The sequence below is a fragment of the Callorhinus ursinus genome, unplaced genomic scaffold, assembly GCF_003265705.2.
Source record: "Callorhinus ursinus isolate GAN/ISIS: 27379988/994484 unplaced genomic scaffold, GSC_fseal_2.0 scaffold20, whole genome shotgun sequence".
Lineage (NCBI taxonomy): Eukaryota > Metazoa > Chordata > Mammalia > Carnivora > Otariidae > Callorhinus > Callorhinus ursinus.
The window spans coordinates 17,276,566-17,291,249 of record NW_027397082.1 but is presented as its reverse complement, the minus strand read 5'-3'; the positions used below and the strand labels follow the sequence as shown (position 1 = coordinate 17,291,249).

The window sequence follows — 14,684 nt, the reverse complement described above, 5'->3', positions numbered from 1 at the left end:
TTTCTATAAAGGGGTAAAAACATTATAGTATTTGCTGAACAAATGAAAGCAATCCACTTTTAGTATTTTTCTTCCCTTAGGAAATGGAGTATGAACTGAAAATTAAAAAAAAAAAAAAAGAAAGAAAAACACAATGACCTATGATACACAGGTTTTTCTAAAGAGGCCAGTTGTTTCAGACATTACTTTCAAAAAGTACCCCAAAATGACAAGGCTAAACTAGTCTCATTAACTTGAGTGATGGAATTAAAATCCTCAAAAAGAGAGGCCTGTGCTTTTTTATTTCTTTTGTCTCCAGCAGATATCACAGCGCCTGGTACACAGTAAGTGTTCTATATGTATTTTAGAGAATATGTAGTTCCCTTTTTGAAATAGGTCAAGAGTTTATTTCCAACTACACAACTAGAAGCTTTCAGAAAAAGTGTATTTAAAATACAAATTTTACTTATATATTTCTCTTACCTTATGTTATAAAGAGGTTGTGTCTGATGTACTACTATGTTGCATTTTGGACATCGGTTGCTATAGTAAAAATGTCTTACAATGCAGCTTTTACAAACTGTTGAAAAAAAAGTTTAAATTAGGATGCTTTAGAGACATTTCAAAAATTGAATGTATTAGTTTGAAATGTGAACTATATGCTTACACGTATGAAGACATTCCGTAATGGTAGTTGCATCTATTAAGTAACCTTTGCAAATGGAACACAAGATGTATGGTGTCAGCTCAGAGAGATTAATCAGGCGCTGAAAATGCAATGGAAATAGTTTTAAAATACAAGTCCTTGCCTTCTCAAATTCTTAAACCATAATCCCCACATTTCATTATGAACAATGTGTAATTTACTTTGCAACATGGAAACATGTTACAGTACCTCCAACCCTTCAAAACCCTGCTCAAAGTTACAATAACACAATACAAACCAATGTTTCAAAAAGATCTCATTCTTTTGGATACATTGTATATTGCCCTATGAGGGGCATCTTACTTTATGAATTACTTACAAAATGGGCAAACTTGCCAGAGATACTGGTGTTTATGTTTAATATATCAATTCTGACTGGCTAGGTGTTACCAACTTGATAAAGTATGTACCACATTAAAAAACGAACAAAAAAACTTTCCCAATTAGAGACTGATGAGATAGGGAAGGGTTTACCAACCTCCGAACACCCTGTAAAAATGGAGTGTTTCCCTGTCCGACTGTAAGCTCTTGGAAGGCAGGAGCACTGTACCCTTGGCTCCTACCCGCCTGGCATAATTTAATAATTATTTACAAAATAATCGAGGCGGACCTGAAGAGCCTAAGTGATCGGCAGGAAGCTCACAAAAAGAGTCTGCAGGGAATCGGGCGCGGACCAGTCCGCGCCACATGCCCAGGCAGGTTGAGAGAGAGGGGTGGAGGTCGACGCGAGTGCCAAAAACTGCAGCGACGAGCTGGGGACGCGGCCGGGCCCTTACTGGGGAGGGCTCGCTTCGTCCCCGACTCAGGCCCCTCCCGGCCGGCGTGGTCCGGCACCGGCTATAAATACCTCCTCCTCGTCCTCCGAGTCCGGCCGACCCCCCTCCAGCCTCAGCGAGAAGTGGCTCATCTCTTCCTCCTCCTCCTCCTCTTCCTCCTCCAGCTCCTCATCCTCTTCCAACTCGTCGTCCTCGTCCTCGAAGCGGCCCCTCATGCGGCCCAGGCTGCGCTCGGGCTCCAACTCTGGGGGCCGGGAGCCCGAGCAGCCTGGAGCCCCCGCCTCGGGCAAAGGCGGCGGGCCCTCCTCACCCGCTGCGGGTGCCGGGGTGAGAGCAGGCGGGGAGACCGCAGGCGGGGGCGGCATGGCTGCAGCTCCCTCGCCCTTGGCGGCGCCCGCGCTCCCCGCGGCCACCGAGACCCTCTCCATGCTGCGGGCAGAGACCGGGGGTAGACGAGACCCGGCGGCTGGATAGCGCGGGAGTTCTGCCTACCTGCCTACGCTGCCAGTGCGCAGGCGCGGCAAACCTGCAAGGCCCGCTGGGAAATGTGGTTCACTGCCCCTCACCTAAACCTGGGCGGGCGTGCCCTTGAGCGGCTCTGCACGTCGGACGGGGCTTGCGGGTCATATTTAGAAGAAGCTCCCCAATTTTTCCTTTGGAAGACTGACACTCTCTTTACTCCCTTTTGTTTTATTTATTTTATTTATTTTTTAAAAAGATTTTATTTATTTATTTGACAGAGAGAGACACAGCGAGAGAGGGAACACAAGCAGGGGGAATGGGAGAGGGAGAAGCAGGCTTCAGGTGGAGCAGGGAGCCCGATGCGGGGCTCCATCCCAGGACTCTGGCATCATGACCTGAGCCGAAGGCAGACGCCCAACGACTGAGCCACCCAGGCGCCCCTATTTATCTTTTTCTAAGATTTTGTTTTGTAAAGTAATCTCTGTACCCAACGTGGGGCTCGATCTTACAAACCTGAGATCAAGAGTCGCAGGCTCTACCGACTGAGCCAACCCGGCACCCCTCTTCACTCCCTTTTATTTTATTTTTTTAAAGATTTTATTTATTTATTTGAGAGAGAATGAGAGAGAGAGAGAGAGAGAGAGAGCACATGAGAGGGGGGAGGGGCAGAGAGAGAAGCAGACTCCCCGCTGAGCAAGAAGCCCGACGCGGGACTCGATCCCGGGACTCCAGGATCGTGACCCGAGCCGAAGGCAGTCGCCCAACCAACTGAGCCACCCAGGTGCCCCTCTTCACTCCCTTTTAAAAATGACAAAATTGGTACCGTTCCAGACAGCACTATTCTGTCTGCATCAGTTGATGGGCAGAGCATTGAAATAGGTGTTAAAATGATGTTGTATTATGAACAATAATGATAAATTTTAAGTAGCGATTGTGCGTTTCTTTCATCCAAGATTATTTCCCTTACGAAGTATGAGGTCTCTTTTTGAAATATGTAAGTTTGGAGGAATTAAATCTTGTATTGCCACAGGATGGAAATTTAATCGCCATTCGAAAACCATCCATGAGTCCCCATCACATAGAGGAAAGCCCATTATATTTAATTCAACAAACATTTATCGAAGGTCTGTAGCAGGAACTGAGACCTATTCACGCACTCCCAGCTCCACCCCCAGTTTTTTAAGGAAAGATATTTGGAGTTGGCTTACTTTATTCTTGCTGACTAACATAGTGCCAGCTAATATCATGATGCTTGCAAGCTGGATTCAGAAAGGAGTCAAAAGCTCCTTAACGAAATAATGCTGGGGGGGGGAAAATCATATCTGAGAGAGACTGTGTTGTCACTGAGTAAAATTAGTGCTAATTTGGGAGTGGTGTACATACTTCTTAGGGAATGGTGAGGAAATCAAGTCACTATGATTGGGGAAAACTGAACAAGATTTAATGTGCCCCCATTGCTCCTGGACTAGACTCTACCTTTCCCTCTGCAGTCCCCAAAGTCTGGTCAAACCTAAGATACTGAAGTTTGCAAGATCCAAAATGTGGAAGGAAGGAAATTTCTCCTCCTACATGAGGGAGTATAGAGCCTCAAAGGGGGGGAACTAGAGCAGGATATTGAAAGAGGACATTGAAGAGAGAGATTGAAGGAGACAGACAGACATAGACACCTGAGATACTCTCCCACTGGGCTCCAGCTGATTACATTAGATAAAGGCATAGCTTCTAACCTTACACATTGTAAGAGCTACCTGACAAAAAAGAATTACTTGTGCCATGAGCTTTAATTATAAAATTTTGAAGTAGTATGATATGAAAATATTAATATTAATAAAGTTTTACTTTATGTATGTGATAATGTAAAATATTGAGAATCCCCAAATTTTAAAAAATACAATCAAGAATTGTATATTTTCAAAGCTGGCAAGCTGAGGAATTATGAGTTTTTATTATTGCCACTGGGTGGTGTCAGTTTATTTGGTAAACAGAAATATCTGCAGGTTTTGTCAGTTCTCTGGTGTGGAAGGTACTTTTATGTGTCATCTTGGGTTGGCTATACTGCCCAGTGATTCAAAAACTTACTTACCTAGGTATTGCCGTGAAGGTATTTGTAGATGTAATTAACATCTGCAATCAGTTGAATTTAAGTAAAAGATATTATCCTATATAATCTGAACAGACCTTAGTCAATCAGTTGAAAGGCCTTAGAGGTAAAACTGAAATTCCCCAGGAAGAGATATTCTTCCTGAGGACTGCAGCATTAATCCTTCCCGGTAGTTTCCAGCATGTTGGCCTGCCCTACAGGTTTCAGACCTGCCTAGCAATCCCCCAAAATTGTGTAAAGCAATTCCTTGTAATAAATCTCTTAATAAATATATATATCCTACTGGTTATGTTTCTATGGTAGACCAACTAATCCATATGGTAAATGGCTTAATTATGTGATATTTACAATATGTGAGGACTTCCAGAATATATCTATTTCATAAAATGAGAATTTCTTGTATCTCCATTGTGACCCAAGTGTGTTTCCACATCAAAGTTATATTTTGGCACTTATCAGGGACCTTTACATTTTGACAAAGCATCATAATTGAATCATGTTCTAGACTGACCTAGAACTTCACTCTTACTCTGGATGCTAACTTGTTAAAATGGTATAAATGTAAAACAGCAAAAGCGGACGTAACACAAACAGTAATTGTACTCCTTGTATGATCATTAGACCAAGAGAGATGCTATGGAGTTGGGTTTTTTGGGGGGAGGCGGTGCTTTGACATTTCAAACAGAAAATCATATCTAGGGGTGTTTGGCTAGTTCAATTGGTGGAGCATGTGACTCTTGTTCTTGGAGTTGTGAATTTGAGCCCCACATTTGGTATGGAGCCTACTTAGAAGAAAGAAAAGAAAAAAAGAAAATCATATCTAAAAACTGTTAAGAAAGTTTCACATTAATCCACTAGGAGATGGCAGAGGTTGGTTGATTGTGAAGAATAGTGGGTCTCTGGGTATGACATTTTTTAAAAAGATTTTATTTATTTATTTGACAGAGAGAGACACAGTGAGAGAGGGAACAGAAGCAGGGCGAGTGGGAGAGGGAGGAGCAGGCTTCCTGCAGAACACGGAGCCCAATGTGGGGCTCAATCCCAGGACCCTGGGATCATGACCCGAGCCGAAGGCAGACGCTTAATGACTGAGCCACCCAGGCACCCCGGGGTATGAAATATTTCAGATCCATGATCATTATTGTGGGACTGGTTGGGGAATCAAGAAATCCATAAATGTTCCTTGGGACTTGGAGTGATTTCCTGGTACTCTTTGTTTGTAAGGAAATACTTCACCAAAGACTTTAATTTTTAAAAGCAGATTAAAAACCAAAGGGCTGAGGCACCTGCCTGGCTCAGTCAGAAGAGCATGTGACTCTTGATTTCAGGGTTGTGAGTTTGAGCCCCATGTTGGGTGAAAAGATTACTTAAATTAAAAAAAGTAAACAACAACAACAACAAAACCAACAAAGGACTTTATGGTATCAATATTCATTTCAAAAAGTATTATTAAAAGTTTCAAATTATCAAATGCCTATGTTATATAAATAATTACTGATACAATTCTGACCTAAAATACAGACTCCAATCAAGGTCAGGACTTGAATTGAAGATATAATTTATATCTATTTCTTGTGTTGATTTGCTACCATGAGGGTTCCTGAAACTCATAGCTTTGTTTTGATTTCATGGATCACATGGCTAATGATCTAAAATTCTGTACTGCTGCTCAAGTCCTACAAATCATGTGTTCTGATGTTATAAAACAAATTGTGTTTGTGAAAGAAAATCAAACTTTAGATTCCTCTGAAACAAGTCAGACTCCAAAGGTTTTAAGCATCATGATACCTTTCCCAAATTAAAATGTGTTTTCCCAAATACCCCATTCCAAAACAGGCTTCTTAGAATTCCATTATAGAGGTTCGTAAGAACAATACTAAATATGATTAAAGGCAATGGATGAATATATTCATTTTTTTGTTGTTGTTGCTACAAAAATTGACCAAGGATAGCCAAAACCATCTTGAAAGAGAAGAACGAAGTTGGAGGACACACACATCCCAACTTTGGAACTTACTACAAAGCTACAGTAATCAAAACCCTGTGGTACTAGCATAATGATAGATATACAGATCAAACAGAATAGAATTGAGAGTGCAGAAATAAACCCTCATATTTGTAGTCAATTGGTTTTTCACAAAGTTCCCAGAACATATAAAGGGGCAAGAATTTCAACAAATGGCTCTTCCCCTAAGCAGCCTGAGGTGACCTCTGAAAATGGTTCACTATTCGCTTGACCTAGAAAACCCTATGAAATCATGTAAATCAAGAGGTTCAAATCTTCATGTTCACTTTAAGAACACATGTGAAAGGCCATCAAGGGTATGCATATCTGAAAAGCCACCAAGTATCGGAAAGATGTCACTTTACTGAAGCAGTGTGTGCCATTCCGTCACTACAATGGTGGAGCTGGTAGCTGTGCCCAGGCCAAACAGTGGGGCTGGACACAGGGTCGGTGGTCCAAGAAGACTTTTACTGCACATGCTTAAAAATGCAGAGAGTAATGCAGAACTTAAGGGTTTAGATGTTGATTCTCTGGTCATTGAGCACATCCAGGTGAACAAAGTCCCCAAGATGCAGCAGAGAATGTACAGGGCTCATGGTCGGATTAACCCATACATGAGCTCTCCCTGCCACATTGAGATGATCCTTACAAAAAAAGAGCAGATTGTTCCTAAACCAGAAGAGGAGGTTGCACAGAAGAAAAAGATAGCCCAGAAGAAACTGAAGAAATAAAAACTTATGGCCCGGGAGTAAATTCTGCAGAATAAATGCAAATAAAAAAATAAATAAATAAAAAGAATTTCAACAAATGGTGCTGGGATAACTGGATATCCACATGCAAAAGAATGAAGTTGGACCTCTACCTCTTACCATCTACAAAAATTAGCTTAAATGGATCACAGACTTAAATGTAATAGCTGAAAAAAAGTGAGAGTACATTAGCAAACATGAAAATAGAACATTATGGTTATGAAAAATGATTGCATTATTTTTTCTTTTCAAAAATTATCTTCAAAGACATGGCAGTTATAAAGAGGTCATAAAAATGGTATAATAGGAATAATTCCTGAATAATAATAAGCTTTCATGTAAAATGACACTGGACCCAAGAAAGAGAGACTAATAAGATAAAGCACAGTTTTTCTGATATGCTTTCATGAACCCCCAGATACATGTCTGGTGCACATCATCATCATGTGCAAGGAATGTTAGATAGCCCCTTCCTGTCCTTAAAAAATAAAAAAAAGAGGCGCCTGGGTGGCTCAGTTGTTGAGCGTCTGCCTTCGGCTCAGGTCATGATCCCAGGGTCCTGGGTTTGAGCCCCACATCTGGCTCCCTGCTTGGCAGGAGGCCTGCTTCTCTCATTTCCACTGCCTGCTTGTATTCCCTCTCTTGCTGTGCCTCTGTCAAATAAATAAATAAAATCTTAAAAAAATAATTAAAGAGTTTTTGTATGTGTACTAATGAAATGTCTCCATTGATAGTTCTGAGACCCAAATCATTTTTTTTAAAGATTTTATTTATTCATTTGAGACAGAGAGATACAGAGAGAGAGTGCATAAACAGGGGGAGAGGCAGAGGGAGAGGGAGAAGCAAACTCCCTGCCGAGCAGGGAGCCCCATGTGGGGCTCGATCCCAGGACCCAGAGATCATGACCCAAGATGAAGATGGTTAAGCATCTGCTTAACCATCTGAGCCACCCAGAAAGCCCTGAAATATTTTTTTTAAGAGGGAGTGGGGGAGGGGCAGAGGGAGAGAAAGAATCTTAAGCGGGCTCCACAGGGCTTGTTCTCATGACCTTGAGATCATGACCTGAGCCAAAATCAAGAGTCGTATGCTTTACTGGCTTGAGCCACCCAGGCACTCTGAAATCTTTTAAAGTATATAAAGCAAAATTTTGTCACTTGGGGTGGGGGTATGGATATATTGATAGGCCCTAAGTGTTGGTTTAGCTTAATTCAGACAAGATATTCTGCACAATGAGGCAACCCATGTCTTCTTGGTTGAGACTACTATCAGGAGTGCCCACAGAGTTAAGAAAAGGAACCAGCCAGTGGCAAACCACTGGAAGACATTGAAACAGAGCAACAATCTCCCTAAGATCAGTTTGGGTCCACAGAGGTAGAGGACCGTTTAGCCAATAGTTAAAAAATGAATACTTTTGCATATCCTGTATAAGTCATTCAAGCAACAATTTCTCAGGTCTGAGAGTTTGCTGTTTTTGTTTCATAATTCCCCTGTGAGAAATATGATGCTGTTCCACTGGAAATACTGGAATTCTGAGACAAACCCTCTACTAGGTGGGAGTCCGAAAAGGCCAAAGCCATGTCTGAAAGGAGGCTATGAGCTTTTCAAGTCAAGTCCTACAAATGCTCAAGGTGGCAGAAGGCCTTACAATTTGGAGTATAGTGGTCATGTCCTACAGGATATTCATACAGGAGGGGATAAAGCATCAACCAATCACACACCCAAGAAGCACAAGCTCCCACAGGAGAGATGGGTCAGGAATCCAGTGTTGTAAAAATGGATCATACCCATCTTGTTCCACGAAGAACAGCATATTTGGACAGGGAGAGAGGGACAGGGCAAAGAAGAGAAAGAGAGACAGCGATGTAAGTACCCAGTCTGCAACTATCACTGGACATAGGCACTTGCTGAGTATCATGAACAAGAAGATGCATATTCATAAGTCAAGGCCTGACCCAGACACAAGAGGTGGAGGAGTGGGGAAATAAATATTCATAAAATAAAAAAGGGCACCTGGGTGGCTCAGTTGGTTAAGCGACTGCCTTCAGCTCAGGTCATGATCCTGGAGTCCCTGGATCGAGTCCCGCATCGGGCTCCCTGCTGAGCAGGGAGTCTGCTTCTCCCTCTGACCCTCCCCCCTCTCATGTGGCCTCTCTCTCTCTCTCTCATTCTCTCTCTTTCAAATGAATAAATAAATAAATCTTTAAAAAAATGTGATAGTCATTTAAATGCCCTCAAAATGGGTGAGATTACCCATTCTCTTCATTAGGAGGGGTTCATTTGGCCTGACTGAAGACCAGTGGCTGCCTGATGTCTGTTGCCTGTTCCACAAGTCACACCATGTCTTATTACACTGAATAGACCAAACAATGCAGTCTATTATAACTACAGATTATTGAAAATTTAGAGAATTTACTAGAGGAGGCAGCAATAGCACCTGGAAAAAAGTTGACTATCTGGAGAAAAGAGGAAACCAAATAGTGGATCTGAGAGCACTAAACAGGAAACCAATAGCCTAGAACAGATATCGGCAAATTTTTTCTGGAAAGTTCCGTATAGTGAAATATGTTTGGCTTCGTGGGCCATTTAGCCTCTGTTGCAGCCACTCAACTCTGCTGCTATTGCACAGAAACAGCCATAGATAATATATAGACAAATAACTCTGACTTTGTGCCAATAAAACTTTATTTATAAAGAAAGGCAGCAGGCCAAGTTTGGCCCACTAACTCTAATTTGCTGACCCCAGCCGCAGATCAACTAATATCCTAGCATTAGAGGTGAACTACCACACCAGTCGGTCATCAAACCTGTGGAGGGCGCCTGAGTGGCTCAGTCGTTAAGCGTCTGCCTTCGGCTCAGGTCATGGTCTCAGGGTCCTGGGATCGAGTCCCACATCGGGCTCCCTGTTCTGTGGGAAGCCTGCTTCTCCCTCTCCCACTCCCCCTGCTTGTGTTCCTGCTCTCGCTGTCTCTGTCAAATAAATAAATAAAATCTTTAAAAAAAAAAAAAAACCTGTGGAGACCGAAGGTGTAATGGGAATTAACTGTAAGAAGATGGAGGTGGAGGGGAAAAAGCTGCCTTAGGCCAAGTGTGCAGCAGATGAATGGGAGTTGAAGTTGGAGATATAGGCTTCAGGTTAGGCAGGAGATGAACCAAGGGGAAGAATTTACATATTATGATAACTGAGGTGGGAAGGCACTGAGGGGTTATAGGCCATGTAAAATTTTAAAGATTTTATTTTTTAATTTTTTAAATGTAATCTTCACCACCATTGTGGGACTTGAACTCAGGACCCTATGTTCAAGTGTTGCATGTTCTACAGACTGAGCCAGCCAGGGACACCAGGTATGTAAAATTTTAAATAAATTTCTATTTCAAAAGGTCACTGTGGGGCCTCTGGGTGGCTCAGTCGTTAAGCGTCTGCCTTCGGCTCAGATCATGATTCCAGGGTCCTGGGATCAAGCCCCGCATCGGGCTCCCTGCTCGGCGGGAAGCCTGCTTCTCCCTCTCCCACTCCCCCTGCTTGTGTTCCCTCTCTCACTGTGTCTCTCTCTGTCAAATAAATAAATAAAATCTTAAAAAAAAAAAAAGGTCACTGTGGCTACTAGATGAAAAAATGGGATGTGGTAGGTTGAAAAGGCCCCCCCTCCAAAGGATATCCACATCAAAATTGCATTCTGTGAATGCTCTTATTTACAAAGAGGACCTTTGCAGATGCAACTAAAATAAGGATCTTTTTTTTAGTTAATTAATTAATTAATTTGAGAGACAGTGAGAGAGAGAAAGAGAAAGAGACAGAGCACGAGCCAGGGGAGGGACAGAGAAGCAGACTCCCCATGGAGCGGGGAGCCCTACGTGGAACTTGATCCAAGGACTCTGGGATCATGACCTGAGCCAAAGGCAGATGCTTAACCGTCTGAACCGTCTAGGGACCCTTAAAATAAGGATCTTGAGATAAGGAGAGAATCCTGGATTACTGAGGTGGGCCCTAAACCCAAGGACAAGTGTTCTCATAAGAAAAAGGCAGAGGGTAGGGTGCCTGGCTAGTGCAGTTAGTTAAGTGTCTGACTCATGGTTTCAGCTCAGGTCATGATCGCAGGATCTTGGGATTGAGCTCTGTGTCAGACTCCACACTCAGTGTGGAGTCTGCTTGAGATTTTCTCTTCCTCTCCTTCTGCCCCTACTGCTCATGCAGTCTTTCTTTCTAAAATAAATAAAATCTTTAAAATAAAAAAATATATATAAAAGAAAAAGACAAAGACACACAAAGAAGGTGGTATGAAGATAGAGAGTGGATTGGTGTGGTCACAAGCCAAGGCACACCAAAGAATGCCAGCAACCACCAGAAGGTAGAAGACACAAGGATTGCATTCACTCCCTAGAGCCTTGAGAGGGAACGCTGCCCTTCTGACAACTTGATTTCAGATTTCTGGCTTCTAGAACTGTAAGAGAATACATTTCTGTTGTTTAAAGCCACCAATTTTGTGATAATTTGTTACAGCAGCTTCAGGAAACGAGTACATGGGGTAAGAAAAGAAGTAAGGAGACCCTTTAGGAGGGCGCCTGGGTGGCTCAGTTGGTTAAGCAACTGCCTTCGGCTCGGGTCATGATCCTGGAGTCCCGGGATCGAGTCCTGCATCGGGCTCCCTGCTTGGCGGGGAGTCTGCTTCTCCTTCTGACCCTCCTCCCTCTCGTGCTCTCTATCTCTCATTCTCTCTCTCTAAATTAAATAAATAAAATCTTAAAAAAAAAAAAGGAGACCCTTTAGGAGCCTAAATAATCCAGATGACTGATGCTCATAGTTTGGTCTAGGATGATGGCAGTGAAGAAGGAGACAGGTTGTCAGAATAGAGGGCTGTTTTAAACTAGGACTTGGAACAGACTGAACATGAGCTAATGAGACCTTGGTTTCTGGCTTAAGAAATGAGGATGATGGCATTACTAATTACTGAGACAGGGAAGGAACCAGTGTGAGTTCACTTTGGATGTATTGTGTTTAAGATGCTGGAGAATTGGGGCGCCTGGGTGGCTCAGTCATTAAGCGTCTGCCTTTGGCTCAGGTCATGATCCCAGGGTCCTGGGATCGAGCCCTGCATCGGGCTCTCTGCTCGGCGGGAAGCCTGCTTCTCCCTCTTCCACTCCCCCTGCTTGTGTTCCCTCTCTCACTGTGTGTCTCTCTCTCTCTGTCAAATAAATAAATAAAATCTTAAAAAAAAAAAAAGATGCTGGAGAATCATCAAGAGGAAATGTAGAGGGGTGCCTAGGTGGCTCAGTCAGTTGAGCATCTGACTCTTGAGTTTGGCTCAGGTCATGATCTCAGGGTCTTGGGATGGAGCCCCATATCAGGCTCTACTCTCAGCATGAGATCTGCTTGAGATTCTCTCTCTCCCTCTTCCCTTCCCTCCCCCTGTGCGCCCTCTCTCAAATAAATAAATAAATCTTAAAAAAAAAAAGGCCTGGTATCACACTGCCATATTCTATAGTGGACATCTTTGCATATACACACCAGATGATTATTTCCATAATTCTAGCAGTGGAACTGGTGAGTCAGAAGGTATAAACATTTACATTTTGGTCACACTTGTGGTTATTATTTTATTTTAAGCCATGGTAAACAATGAAACATAAGGATGCTATGAAAATAAGTCCTCTTATTGCTGGTGACAGTTTAATTAGTACAACTTTAAACAAAGCAACTTATTAACATATATCAAGAGATTGAAAAATGTTTATACCTTTTACCTTTTGGCAATCCTACTCTGGGAATCTCTACCTAAGGAAATAAATAAATGAAAAAGTAGAATTTAGCATTGTTTATGGTATGACTGGGGCATAACTTAAATATTCTTCATTAAATAAGTCATGAAAAATGACAGTCTCCATTAAAATACTATACAGTCATTAAAACAATGGTTATGAAGACTGTAATAACATGATAGAAATATATATCTCTCTATATATAATTACAATTGTATAAAAAGAAACACAAGGATATCCATGTTATGTTAGAGTATTGGGCTTAATGTGGCTTTTCTTTGTCATCCTTTCTGTAATGTGGATGATTTTTGTAGAAAAAATGATACTTGTTAAAGGTTGGGATACAGACATTATCAAAGAAAGAAAAGTCAGGTAGAAACAAGCTTTCATGGAGATAGACATGTTGATGCTAAACTTCATATGAAAAAATAAACATGCCAGAATAGTCAGGAAAAGACTAGAAAAGCTACAAGGATGGACAAGCTCTACAATATCAAGCACAATATAAACGCTTTCTAATGAAAACATTGCATTACTAACTACTACATGAATAAATAAACCTGGAATAGAATAGAAAATCTGGAAATAGATGCAAGTCCATATAGAACCTCAGTATATGATAAAAAATGGCATCTCAAATCACTGGGGCGAAGTGAGACTTTTTCATGAAGGTGCTTAGGAAAATTGGTTAGTCATTTTATGAGGAAAGAGTTAAAATAGGTCTGGTTGCTTAATCTCTCCTGTCTTCATGGGAACCTAGAACCATGACTGACCCTTGGTCAGCCTCTGGGAATATGGCCCTCAGAATATTTTTGTGTACGTGTATGTCAGTGATTGATGATTTTGCTGTGTACACCTGAAGCAATGGACTGTGCTGTCCCAGCTTGTCAGATTACTTTACACAAACATTGAGACTGATGATTTGCATGCATTTGATTTCACTGTTGGGGTCCTGAATGTGGGTTGCCAGGGCTGGTTGTGCAGTAGGATAGGCCTCTCATATGACTAGCCTTCCCACAAATGCCTTAGATCCCAAAACTCAAAGATTCCTTGGGCAGAAGCATATCACATTTGTCTTTGTAATTTGACGGCAGAAAGAAAGCATGTCTATGTGGGCTTGGATGGGAAAGATGTAAAAGCCTGTGTTTGGCCTCTCTGGACTCCGCCAATGTATATCTTCCTGCTCCTTTGCTCTGCATCCTTTGCTGTAATCAACTCTAGCCTTGAGTATAGCCTGCAATTAAGTCTTATGAATGCTTTTAGCGAATTGCCAAACTTGAGAAGATTGTGGTATTTTTGTTTAAAGATTTTAAGTAATCTCTACACCCCCCAACATGGGGCTCGAACTCACAACCCCGAGATCAAGAGTCACATGCTTAACAACTGAGGCAGCCAGGCATTCCAGTTGTGGGATTTTCCTTCCTTCCTTCCTTCCTTCCTTCCTTCCTTCCTTCCCTTCCCTTCCTTCCCTTCCTTCCCTTCCTTCCTTCCGTCTGTCCTTTTTTTTTTTTATTAAAGATTTTATTTATTTGTCAGAGAGAGAAAGAGAGAGAGCACAAGCAGGGGGAGTGGCAGGCAGAGGGAGAGGGAGAAGAGGCTCCCTGCTGAGCAAGGACCCCCCCGAACGTGGGGCTCAGATCCCAGGACCCTGGGATCATGACCTGAGCCAAAGGCAGATGCTCAACCGACTGAGCCACCCAGGCATCCATTTTTTTTCCCTTAAAGATTTTATTTATTCAGTTGTGGGATTTCTGAAACACTTTTGAAAAAAAAATAGATTCATACCTCACCTCATATACAAGATTCAGTCCCAAACCAATTAGAGAGCTCATTGGAAACTATACAAGCTCCAGAGGAAAACATGGGTGAATTCCTCTTTAGGTGAAAGGAAAATCTTTCTATGGTTCCAAATCCAGATGCAATAAAATAGTTGGTAACTCTGACTTCATAAAACACACTTCTGGGGGCACCTGGGTGGCACAGTTGGTTAAGTGTCCTACTCTTGTTTCAGCTCAGGTTGTGATCTCAGGGTCATGAGATGGAGACCCATGTCAGGCTCTATGCTGAGCATGGAGTCGGCTTCAGATTCTCTCTTCCTCTCCTTCCGCCCCTCCTGCTCGTGCTCTTTCTCTCTCACTCAATATATGAATAA

General features: G+C 42.2%; 1 protein-coding gene across 3 annotated transcripts in view; it reads right to left on the bottom strand.

Annotated features, from left to right (window-relative positions):
* PCGF6 (polycomb group ring finger 6) overlaps positions 1-1,963 on the bottom strand; it is a 32,709-nt gene extending 30,746 nt beyond the window's left edge. For all 3 annotated transcript variants that reach the window (XM_025880982.2, XM_073904246.1, XM_073904245.1), the window contains exons 1-3: positions 1,533-1,963; positions 647-746; positions 463-559 (exon numbers count right to left, since the gene is read on the bottom strand). In XM_025880982.2, the coding sequence (XP_025736767.1) occupies positions 463-559; positions 647-746; positions 1,533-1,889 (554 nt within the window). In that variant the 5' untranslated portion in view covers positions 1,890-1,963. The remainder of the gene's footprint in view (positions 1-462; positions 560-646; positions 747-1,532) is intronic.
* Between the last annotated feature and the right edge of the window lie 12,721 nt (positions 1,964-14,684).